Below are 12,478 nucleotides of genomic sequence, written 5' to 3' on the forward strand. Positions count from 1 at the left end.
TGCAAATTTTACAGAAGTTCAGTGTAAGGCCATGAAATAATATTATTAAATTATTATTATTATTATTATTATTATTATTAATAATAATAATAATAATAATAATAATAATAATAATAATAATAATAATAATAATAATAATAATAATAGTGATGATGATGATGATGATGATGATGATGATGATGATATTAAGAGTTTTAATACCAAAGCAGAGCTGAGGCGCGGGCTGTCCTGCCTGGGCTCGGTTTTTGCCGGAGCCGGGCGCGTTTCCCTGCTCAGGTCCAGCAGCCCCTCCCTCCCGGCTGCTCCGCGTGGCAAAGGCGCCGCCCGGCGACCGCTGGCGGAATGGCAGCAGCAGGAGCCGCCCGCGGGGTTCGATCCTTCCTTCCTTCCTTCCTTCCTTCCTTCCTTCCTTCCTTCCTTCCTTCCTTCCTTCCTTCCTTCCTTCCTTCCTTCCTTCCTTCCTTCCTTCCTTCCTTCCTTCCTTCCTTCCTTCCTTCCTTCCTTCCTTCCTTCCTTCCTTCCTTCCTCCCTCCCTCCCTCCCTCCCTCCCTGCCTTTCAATCCTGCCACAGTTAGGGCAGCGTGGGACAGGCCCACCCACCGTGGGTCCCAGGCAGGTGCTGGGATCACTCTCGGACCCAGCTCGCCTGGTTCATGTCGCCCTTGGCGCCAGGCTCAGGTGGCTGCGGTAGGGGCTGAGGACGTGATGAACAGCCTGTGAGAGAGGGAGGTTCAGCACTGCTAGAGCAGAGTGCCTGCAGGAACAGCCTGCTTTTTGGATTATAGGGGCACCCTGGGATGATCAAGTGGCACTGAGCAGTCCCTCGGTGCCTAACCTCTGAGATTCACGTGTGTCTGATCACGCCGGCAAAACCAGGAAAGAGATGATTTGCAGGAAAACATTGTTTCTTACAGCATTGAGCAAGGAGCAGTACCAGTGGATATTGAGGCCCTTTTCTGTCCATGATTAGAGATCTCATAAAAAATTTCCAGCATTTCTCTATACTCAAGCATATCATCCTCACTACAGACTGTTCTGAGGGAGAAACAGCAGACACGACATATGCTGGAGCCACAACATTCTATTTCAGCTCTTGACTAATTAGTTGGAGAGCAAGATGCCCATTTTGTAAGCCACGGCCTTTGCTTTCTCCTCAAATGCACCTGTAACCCGTTTGATGGGAGAAACCACTCAGCCAGGCACAGCCTTGGCTGTCTCTGGAGACAGATGCAGGTAAAATCAGCCTGGTCAGACACCAGGGGAGCAGGGCAGCTCCTGCTCCATGCCTTCAGAATGTCTTGTAGAAAGTGGCACTCACATCTAGCAGAGCGCTTCACTCGTCACCATAGCAAAAGCAAAGCAAACACCAGTTTCCCTAGAAACTGCTTGTGGCAGTGCATGTTGACTTTAAGGGAGGGAAAGAATCCTAAATAGGAAAGTACTGGGTGAGTGTGCCGCAGGCAGGGAGAGGGGACAAGACGTGTCCCAGGCCCGAAGGAACCAAGGGCTGGAGTGGGGCAGGGACTCTGGTGGCCACTGTCCCTCACTGCCAGAGCAGTCACAGGCTGCTCGGGGCAGAGGCAGCTGAGTCCCCGTGGCTGGGTACCCAGAGTGCACAGCTCCACTGGGTGCAGCTGCTCACCAGCCCCAGCCTGGGTGCAGGGACACAGACCTGGTGCCACTCAAGGGCTGGGCTGGCTGCCGCTGAGGCACACCTCCACTTTGCATTCAGGGCCCCAGAAAGCAGGCAAATTTGAGCAGGTGCTCTTGGGTTTCCTTCTCCAGGGCTTCCTCCTAGGAGAGGCAGCTGCCACTGCATCCCTCAGCTCAGTGGCCTTGGGTGCTATTTCTGCCTCCAGCCAAAAACCACCTGCCTTACAGAGGGAAGCTCAGGACTGTTCAGTCCCTTCTATTTATAACCCACACAAGCTCCTCCAGGGCAAAGGGAGTAGCTGGTGCTGGGGGAAATGACTCTGAAGAAGGCATTGTGCAGCAATGAACACTTATGGCAATGTACAACAACAACATTCCAGGCTGTCTGAGTAAGGGTTGAGTCAGCAAGGTGAGGGAATTGGTTATTCCCTTTTATTTAGTGCTCAGGAGGTTCTATCTGGAGTACTGTGTCCAGTTTGGGTCTCTCACTGCCACAGAGCTTGATCAAGGGGAGCAAGTCTGGCAGGGGAGCTGCTGAGACCTTTGGGAGCTGCTTGGACCATGTCAGCAGGGGGAGAGACTGAGAGAGCTGCTTGGTCATCAGAGGAAAGGCTAAGGGGCATCCAGGAGCTCTTGTCCATTAACTACATGGGTGCTGTGGAGAAGATGGGACCAGACTCCCCTCAGATATGCATGGTGAAAGGTCAAAGGGTGACAGAGGAGTTGCAAGAAGGGAAATTCTGATTAGACACAGGTTTAAAAAAAAACCCCAAAGAGAGCAGTCAGACATCAGCATAGGGACCCCAAAAAGCTGTGTGATCTCTGCCTTTGGAGACATTCAAAGCTTACCTCAAACTGGTCTTGGAGATGAGCTTTGTTCAGGGCAGAAGCTGGACTGGAGCTCTCCAGAAGTCCCATTTGACCAAAACCTTTAAGTGATTCTGTAGTACCACTAAACCTACTAAAATGTAGGAAAGAGCTGGAAACAAGGAAGAACTCTGTGGATTCTCAGAACCACCAGCTCCCTGCATGTTCTGTCAGCTTACACTTTAAAGGGAGCAGAATATTCTGCTTGGGGCGGAATAGAGCAAGAGGCATCCCATGTATTACTCACACACGACTTTCACAATGGCAGCTTTTCGAGCTCTCGTTTGTCTGTAAGGAGCTGCAAAATCGGTCCCTCCCTGGGGAGTGTGTGTGTGTAAGAGCAGAGTGTAAGTGGAAGTGTAGGGCGGGCTGAAAGCTGTCTCTCGCTCCCGAGTGTTGGTGCCCTCTAGGTGCTGCTCACAGGCTGTAGTGCAGGGATGGCTGAAGGAGGCTGCTCCCAGCTGTTCACTTTTCCTCTGACTGGGACAGGAAAATGGGAGGCACTGCTCCTCTTCAGCTACCTCTGGTTCTGGCCCAGTGTGATGAGGACACTGCAACCTCCAATGTAAGGTTAGTATGGGAGAAGGTGACTGCTGTAACTGGGCAGTGGACACACCACCTGTGCTGTCAGCCCTGCTTGTGAGACAGTCAGTCACCTTTGGCAAAGGAGCAACACGCACAATTGGACCAAAAGCTGTCACAAGTTGTGGGGCTGTGATTCTGTTCCTTGTGGAGCAGATCTGATTAAAGTGATCACCTGGCCCTGTGAGCCTGGAGAAAGCAGCCCCAGCTGAGGAGGAGGGACTCATGACCCCTGTGCCACAGCCAGGGCTACAGGACTCACAGGAAGAGGGTGAATCCCTCCCAAAGAAATATCTTGTTTAGGGAGAGTGGCACTGCTGCCAGCTGCCAGAAGGGACAGGGAGCACTTGGGGGGTGACCCCAGCAAGGTTCCTCCCCATTCCAAGTTGTGTCCCCACTGGCATGGGTCTGTGCTCCAAGGGTTTGTTGCACCCTCTGTGTTCACTCCTGGGCAGGCACGTGGAGTGCTGCAGCCCTGGCAAGGCCATGGGATGGTGACCCTGAAGGTCCTGGCACCAAACCGTGTATTTGTCCCTCTTTTCTCTTTTCCCATGACACCCCTGACCTGAAGTTCAGCAGTTTATCCTGCCTCCTGATAATCCTGGCTGCTTTCATAACCCAGGTGTGCTCTGTGCCAACCCTTCCCTGGTGTGTACATTTCTGGCTCTCTGGTCTCCTTCAACGGGGAGAGGAGGGACAGGAAAGCAGAGGGCCCTGAAGGCAGAGCACCTGCAAGCACCACCACCAAGGGAGAGGGGTAGGGATGAGCCTGACTGGGCTTACAGGCCCCCAGTGAGCAGGTTTGCAGAAGAAACTGCACAAGGATCCTGCCTCCTCAACTCACTTGTTCCTTTTGGGTCTAGTCTGTCTGGCCCAACCAGTTTAGGATTTCCCTGGGATGTGTGTTTGTGACTAAGTGGCAGCTGGTTTGGTTTAAGCTCAATTATAAGGAGAGAGGAAACTGCTGCTTTTCCAGCAGTCTCTCCTGAGGTGTGAGAAGCCTGCAGCACAGCAGCACCCCTTACCCAGCAGTGCAAAGTTCCACAGAAACTCATGTTTATTTTGGCATCTCAATGAGCTCTCACACAAAGCTGCCTTAGTATCAAACAAGTGCAAAATAACTCTGGGCAGATTAGTATTTGTGTCATTACAGAGGTTTAAAAAATTACTCTAAAAGGGACTCTTAAATCCAGGGAAGGGGATTTCCCTTCTCTGCCAAGCAGCATGCACAGTAACAACCAAATAATCAAGAAAATCACCATGCCCTGAATCAATGGAAGTGCATAGGATGTCTTTCATCCCTCCCAGTTCTGCTGCCTCTGGGGCCAAGACACATTGGAGGGCACTTTCTGGTCTGTGGAGTTAGTGAAGGAGTTGGCAACTGTCTGGGATATGGAAAACAGATGGTAAGAGCACACTTCACTCCTGTTTCTCCTGATAGCCTTCTCCTTTGCTCCACCAGACTGCACTGAAGCAGAGGAGCTGCCTCTCTTTCAACACATTTTTGAATCATCCCGGGACATACTACAGTTTACAATGACACCACATCTGCTTGAAAAGCTAATTTCTTGAAAGTTAGGTATTGTTTCAAGCACATCCCTCCTACCTTCAGTCTACAAATCAACTAGTTTCATCAGGACTTCACAAACTCTTTTCCCAGCCTGCTCTCCAATATTATATTAGCATCCTTGAGTTTTCTCCCTCATCCTGTGTTACACCTGTAGACTGTGTAGGCGGAAGAAAGGAGGGATGGTTAGCATCATTTCCACCTCAAATTTACTGGAAAAAGGCAAGTTATCCTGTGATACATTTCAAAATCAATCCTTAGGAGGGATCTGTCTCATGCCAGTGGATTCAGAAGCCTCAGATGTCCTTGTGCTGCCCTTCAGTGCTGGTGGGCAGAGTGGGGAAGACCCAGGCTGCCTGATTCACTGTGCCTGAGGAAGGGGTTTGCTTGCCAAGCACAAGGGTATGTGGTAGCATAACACACCATGTAGAATCTTATCAGAGAGTATTCTCTAAAAAGGGAAATTACAGCCTCACAGTATCAGGAGGTTTAAAAATTATTATCATCTGCACTGATATGATTTTGCTTTGATATTGTTTCTACTTTCAAACAGAAATATTACATGTATTCAGAAAGACATCTTTTTACAAACTGAATTACACACCTACAAGCTCCTTTCCTATTCTTGATCATGCAAGTAGCCAACAAGAGACAAGTGAATAAATACAGGAGTATTGACACAGCAGACACAGACATACACAGTGATGAAAAGTTCACATCTTTCCTCTGGCATTTGCTTGCTGTGGCTTGGATTTGTATTTCCTCATTTCTTAAGCACTCCTAACATCAAATCAACTTTATTCAAGAAAAGTAGCATGGAGAAGCTACTAACACTTCCTCTGCACCCTCAAGCAGCTGATCTTTGGGCCACAATGACAGCTTCAAAGCAGCACCTCTCTGCCATTTTCCCCTAAGTGCAACCTCCCAGAGCTGGCCCACTCCAACCCATGGAGAGCTACTGCTGTCACCCCACCAGCCCTGACAGGAATCACACTCCCAAGGAAGAGCAGCAGTTTCTCATAGACAGGCTGTTTGGGTTTTTATTAATTAAACAGTCCATATACTGTTATAAAGTACTAAATAAATATACAGCTGTGTCAGACGCCAGTGTACCACACACACCCACTTGGAGAGCTCTCTGTAGTTACAGATGAAATACCATGGAAAGCTATTTATCAAATGCAAAGCAGGTTACAGAATGATTCAACTCTGCAGACTCATTGCTCATCACCAGGGTGCAGTCCACACACCACACACACACACACACACACACTTTTGCTCACTCATGCTGGGAAGAAGGGTGTCTGCCCTCTGTAACCTGGCTGCTTGGGAAATGTTTGTGTAAATGCCACAGACACGCTCAGGAAGAGGCTGAGATCCAGGGCTCACAGGATTATATCCCACCAGGTATTGCAAGGAGCCACATGGGAGAGGCTTTGTCTTTGGGGATCCACAGCCTGGAATGGCTGGGGTGGGGAGGGAGAGTTTGCAGGGGGCAGGCACCTTGAGGAGCTCAGCTGAGGCACATGGGCAGGAGCCAGAGCTGGAAAGGAAGCTTTAAGAACATGAACTGGAACATGTGTCAGGGTAAATTGGTGTAGATGGTTTTATGCCTTTAAGATCTCTTCCCCAGCTCCAGCATGGCCCCTAGATGATGAGGAAGGTGCTGGAAGCAAATATGAAGATGAAAAATGGAGTATTCTTTTTCTCTCTCTGTCCCTTGCTCACTGATCTCTGGAGGACAGCCAGGCAGGGCTGGGAGTGGGCACAGAGGTGACAGGGGATAGATAAAGATGTCCTCAGCAGTGCCTGAGATGTCTGTGTGGTATACAGGAGGAAGGAATGTGTAGGGCTGATGCTCCTGCTCCTTCCTCTTCTCCCATCAGATGAGGGGCGCAGGCACCCTATGAGTGATTAAAGCAGGCCCTGTCTGGGGCAGAGCCAGTCACAGACCCAGCTGATGATCTTCCTGCTTCTCTAGCATTCCTGCTGGAAACAGGCCAGAATGTTCTTCCATCAGAAGAGAGAAGCTCCATTCCATGGAGACAGAGTGAGCAGGGACAGGATGGCCAGGGTTGTGTCTGAAAGCTGTGTCTGAAGAATAACAGGGAGCTACAAAGGTGCCTGTGTGGGGGAAAGAGGATCCCTCCCCTTTTTTGCTGGTGTGGGTTGACTCTTCTGCAGGATCATCTCCTTTGTCACCATGTGGCCCATTCCCTGTGCCTCTGCTGAGGGGCACTCAGTCTCTGCTCACTGTGGAGCTGCTACATGAGGCTCTTCCCACCAGTGTAGTCATGGTATGGGCTTGTCCGGGCCTTGGGGCGAGGGATGGAGAAATCACTCTGGGGTTCAATGGCCTGAAAAGGAAGCACAGAAGTCTTTACCTTTCAAAACTGGACAGAAGCAATAAAACAAGGCTTATTAAAAAAAACAAAGGAAGGAAGGGAAAAACAGAGCTGAAGGTTTCCTGAGAATGTGACCAATAAGGCTGTGGAAGAGGATCCTGGCAGAACAAATTAGTGATGGAGACAGGTCATCAGAGGACATGTGGGAACATGATGTGAGCTCCTAGACCTGGCTAGGCTGTGGTCTGAAGGAGGACTGCTGCATGGATGGGTGGACACACAGACTGCCTGCTCTGCATCTGCACTGCAACTTGCACTGTCTGCTGGTGGGAATACATTCAGGGCATGGGCTGAGGAACTAAGCACACTCTCCTAGGAAAGGGCACAGTCTACTGTAGGAACTGTGCTTGAAGAGAGGACTTCTTATGTAGTACCAAATCCCAAAGTACTGAAAATCATAACCTCTTTACATTGGGCCCCTCTTGCCTTCCCATGTCCCTGGACATGTCGTAGTTCTTTCTTTCTGTCCAGCCACAGGCACCTCCATGAACATGGCACAGAATTGGCTCCATGCAAAGCACAGGCCTGCCTTCACAGAGCCTGTTCTAGGCCCATCTGTCTTTGCCCCTTCTCCTTCCCTTCCTTCCAGCACCTAAAGAGTAGCCTGTAGCCTGCCTGTGGGGAAAGGGGTGACAGTGGCATGAACTTACCTTCATCTGAAAGTGAGAAGCGTATGGGGAGTAGTTGATGTTTCCTGTGTCACAAGACAAAGGCAGGGGAGAGTTAGTGCATTAGCATTACACAGGAGCTCAGAAATACCACATCAAGGGACATTCAGAGGATCTGTGGCTACATGAGCAGCTGCTTTTAGACTGGTCTAACTGTGCAGTGTGCAGGTAGGAATGGGCTAAAATCCCTAGGTGGAGGACATGAAATATTTCCTTCTGAAAGCAGGAATGAATGATATTGCAAATAACAGGACACAGGTGGCCTTGGAGTTTAGACACCTCCTGTTGCCTCACAATTACCGTCACCACCACCAGCCAAATCCCTCCCACTTGCATGCACAAGACCCCCTTCAGGGTATTCCCTGAGAGAGCAGAGCCTTTCTTGACTATTCTCTCACAAACCTGGGGGTCTGACTCCAGGTGGAGGAACCGTGATACCAGGAGCAAATCCACACCCAGAGGAATCACATCTACTACCCACAGGTTTGGGAAACCTCAATTGATAGAAACATTTTGCTTTGCCCAAGTAGGCAAAAGATTCATACAGAAAAGAAAGACCTCCTTGCCTCCTTTTTGGATGACAGATTCATTCTTACATGGATGCAGGAACCTGATCAGAACTGGAATAAATAACCTCCAAGGTATAACCTAGATAGGCCTGAAGAGCTGATACACACTAAGGGACAAAAAAACCCTCCTGATTTTTAACATGGTCTTCCCAGACACAGCAGGGTCATAAAGAGTTATATTTCAGCCCTGACATGCAGCCGGTCTCCTACTCAGTCACTGCTCCTACACATTGCTTCGCATTGGTCCTCACTCATTTCCCTCATGTTTGGAGATTAATTTGCATGGACATTTCCAAAGTTTCATCATCTGAAACTTTCTCCTAGCCTCTCATTAAGAATATCATATCATCTTCAAATCTTTTCTTGTAGGTCTCCCACCTCTCTTAGGTCATGAGTGGTGCTTGTGTGCTTAGGGCTGGGGGGGCAGTGGAGGCATCCACTTCACCATACCTTGCACAATTTCATCTTGGGTGTAGGCACGGTTGTCCACTCCAGTTGTCTGCTTTATGAACTTGGGTTGGCAGAAGTCATTTTCTGGAGGGTAGTCCTCTAGTTTCAGAGGAGCAGTGAGGAAACAAATTTCGGGGACAATATACATTATCAGGAAAATCCAGCCATTGGACACCAGAGCAATGGCCACAACAGGATCATCCCACATGTATTTTTCTAAAACCGTATTGCCTTTTATGAGCATAGTGATCCATACCACCCAAATGGCAATGGAGAACAGGACAGTGACAAAGATGTGTGCCCCATGCCTCTTCCAGCTTTTATATGGCCCACAGAATGTGAACATGGAAACCAAGAAGGTCAGAGCCATCAGGAAGAGCACGTAGATCAGAAGCATGACAAAGTCCTTGTTAGTATTCTCCCGATCCATTTTCAGGAAGTCTTCTCTCTGGTTTACAAACCTGGTGACCAAGTACTCGATGCTGATCACAACTTGTACCAGGGCAAAGGAAACAAGGAAGAGCAGCAGCACCCGCCAGGAGAAGGGCTTTCTTCCCCTCACTAGTTTGTTGAGGTTGCAGGCATGGGTGAGGAGGCACGAGAAGCAGAGGGCAAAGATGACCCCAAACAGGAAGAAGCGAGTGGGACGAGTCCTGTCATTGAGTTTAATGATGAAGGCAAAAGTGAGGCCAAAAACGCCGAGTGTGCCTAAAAGGAAGAAAAAATAGACGGAGATCATGTGCCGCTTGCTGTTGTCTTGCACTTTGCAGATGAGGAAGAAGAGTGAGCAGATGAGAAAGATGGTGATGAGGATGCCTGCTGCAGCCAGCGACTCCAGGACAATCCCCCAGGCCTTCTCTGTGTCACAGAGCAGGTGGTAGTCGGCACCGATGTTGCCGCAGCCCGGCGGAGGCGATGTTGTCATCTTCCTGCCTTCTTGAACAACCTCTCCAAAGCTGTAGAAAAAGAGAAAGCACAGGCTGTCAAGTCAACCATCTGGGAACTGTCAGTGGTGGGGAAGGAGAGGCAGGACAGACCTCCATCCCCCTGGGCAAGGACACCACAGTGCTAAGGACATGGGGCAATGGCAGCAGAGTCACCTCAAAGTTTGGCACTGGCTCTCCATCAAGGCAAACCAAGCCCCTCAGGAGGAGGCAATTCACCTTGCATGGCCTCTGCACTGTGCCTGATATTGTGCAACGTTTTAGGAGTGCGAGGAGTGGGGAGAAGGTGAGGTACTGGAGAGGGCACTTGCTTGGTGCCCTGCAGTGCAGAGACTGAGCTGCTTTGTCATTTCTGTGATACAAGAGTAGCTGCAGTCATAACGCAATTTACACTCTTCTGACAAGTTCAAACAACATCAGTACCTTGTACCAGGGAGATTCAGACATGAACAATGCAGAACAGGAAACTCATTGTTCTCTTTTACATTCATTTTCCCCCTTTTACATTCTCTGAGGCACTTTTGGCTTTGGTTTACCATTATGAATGAAGGGGGAACTTTAACACCTTTTGCCTTGCAGATAACTAATCCGGATGCCTTCAGCACAGCCCTTCTCACTCCAAATTCAACAGCAAATACAGGCCACCAACCACCAGCCCTGAACTCGTATCTCTCCTTCCTCACAGCAGTGCAGCAATAAGGAGTGTCTCAAAGACACTCTCCTCCCCAGGACACTGCCTTGCACTGAGGAGAGGCCTGACCTGTCACAGCCAGTGCTGCTCATGGTGTGAGAAGTTACCAAGTCACTGCATGAGGAGTCCACAAGCCAACGATGCTGAGGTCCCTAACACACTCCTGCTGTCCCATCTTAAGGACTTAAATGCTGCCTGAGCAAGCCTGTCTCCCAGGGGACAGGAGAGCTTAAGTGGCCTGTTTAGGGGAATTAAGTCCCCTACTTTCTTGGGAGCTTGAAGCATATGCAGAAACCACACGGGGGGCCTCTGGCACATCACAGCACCGAGGGAGTTTAGACCCCAGTGGCCAGGTACTGATTTCTAAATACTAAATTCCTCACTTAGGCCTGAATCTCTAAAATCCGTCAAAAGAGGAGTTTAGATACAATATCACAATGAAACTTGAGCAACCAGTCCTTAATGGTGACCCACACTGGAAAAGCAGGGGTATCTAATAGAGAGAAAAAAAACCAACCTCACAAAATGTAGACTTTAGTGCTTACTGTGCCATTTGCCTTAACTTTCCTGCTCCAGAACAACATACTGCACTCATGAAGTTGGTTCTCAAACCCTTCCAGCAGATTTCAGTGAGTGCAGATTGTGTTTTTAATAAATGGTTAGTTGATCTAACCAAGGGATGAACAAAGGGTGAAAATACCACTGACTCACTCCCAGCCCCACATATGCTTCAATGGACCTGCTTCTAACTGAATTGGAGAAATATTTTTCCAGCTTCTAACCTCACTGCATAAAAGATGCGCAGCTCTTCAAAAAGCTGGCTACAATAAAATGCAAATTATTCAAATATGCAGGAACTTTGGACTCCCATGGAGAACATGGAATAAGTGGATAACACATGAAGGAATTTTCACAATCAAAGTACACAAAATTTTGATCTCTTGCACACATAGCTGGGTTATCTGGACAATTGTGAGTAAAAAATGTCTGAAAATCTAGAGAGAAAATTCTAAAATTTTACCACAGACATTTACTGTTGATTAGATTAGGTTATCTGCTCACAACTGTGGCAGATACAGACCGGTGCTGGCTGTTGAGGCACGTGGAGAGCCCAGAGAACCAGCGTGAGTGACCTGATGACAGCACGGAGCACACCCATAGCTTTGGGTCCTGCAGTGCTGACTGCTAGCAGCGCTTGCCACAGCCAGAGGAACAAATGGGATGGAAATAACCTTCCTGACTTGGAGAACTGGGCCACTTGCAACCATTTGTACTGCCTTCTCATTTTTGCCAGCGTAGATGTCCTGCAAGGCGTGATGAGGCATGAAGAGCCTCTAACCCATCTCCTGGGTGATGTTGCTCCCCAGAAGCTAAATCTGCTCATCCAGCAGTGTTTAGGAATGCCAAGGGGCTCTGCAGTCCGTGCAAAGACACCTGTGCTGTGGTAGCTTATACAGCACACCCCAAATCACAGCTCTCACTTGAGAAAGCAGGAGTTTTCTCCCTCCAACTTGACCCTCCTTTCTCATTGGTACTTGTACATAAAATACACCCATTTACCCACAAATTTCCAGTCATGTCCCGGGAGCTCTGCCCAGCCGGGAGGCACTCTGAGGTCCCGCACACACATGCCCCGCACAGCCATCCCAACCCAGCTGCGGAATGCAGGCCCAACCTGGATCCTGTAACACACTGCCTGAATTACCTGTCTGGGTCCTGCCTGGAGAAAGCAGCGGGGAGGCTCCGTCCAGGAGAGGCACTTTCCCTGGGCACCAGGAGCCGGGCACCTCCGCTCCGCAGTCCGGGCCGAGCAGCAGCTCCGCGCCCGCCGCTGCGGGAGCTTTAACAGCTGGAGGGCCGGGGAGGTGGGGCCGAGCACGCCTATTCCAGTTCCACCGCCTCGCCTCTCCGCTCCCACAGGACACGGCGGGGAAAATTCGGTGCCAGGAAATGAAGTAAGGCCTCCTGACGTCAGCGGGGCACTCACCCCTGGCCGGGTGGGGATGGAGCGCCGGGACAGCGCGGAGTGCTGCTCGGCCAGGGCCCTGATAAGGTGCTCCCCTGTCTGGCTCCTGGCACCCG

General features: G+C 49.7%; 1 protein-coding gene across 1 annotated transcript; it reads right to left on the minus strand.

Moving 5' to 3' along the window:
- Positions 1 to 5,468: 5,468 nt before the first annotated feature.
- LOC131558035 (retinoic acid-induced protein 3-like) lies at positions 5,469 to 12,222 on the minus strand. The gene is made up of 4 exons (XM_058805591.1): positions 12,102 to 12,222; positions 8,762 to 9,717; positions 7,725 to 7,768; positions 5,469 to 7,026 (listed from the first exon to the last, which is right to left on the minus strand). Exons 2-4 carry the CDS (start codon positions 9,684 to 9,686, stop codon positions 6,934 to 6,936), a joined length of 1,062 nt encoding a protein of 353 aa, XP_058661574.1. The 5' UTR covers positions 9,687 to 9,717; positions 12,102 to 12,222; the 3' UTR covers positions 5,469 to 6,933.
- Positions 12,223 to 12,478: the final 256 nt, after the last annotated feature.

The sequence above is a fragment of the Ammospiza caudacuta genome, chromosome 5 (assembly GCF_027887145.1).
Source record: "Ammospiza caudacuta isolate bAmmCau1 chromosome 5, bAmmCau1.pri, whole genome shotgun sequence".
Lineage (NCBI taxonomy): Eukaryota > Metazoa > Chordata > Aves > Passeriformes > Passerellidae > Ammospiza > Ammospiza caudacuta.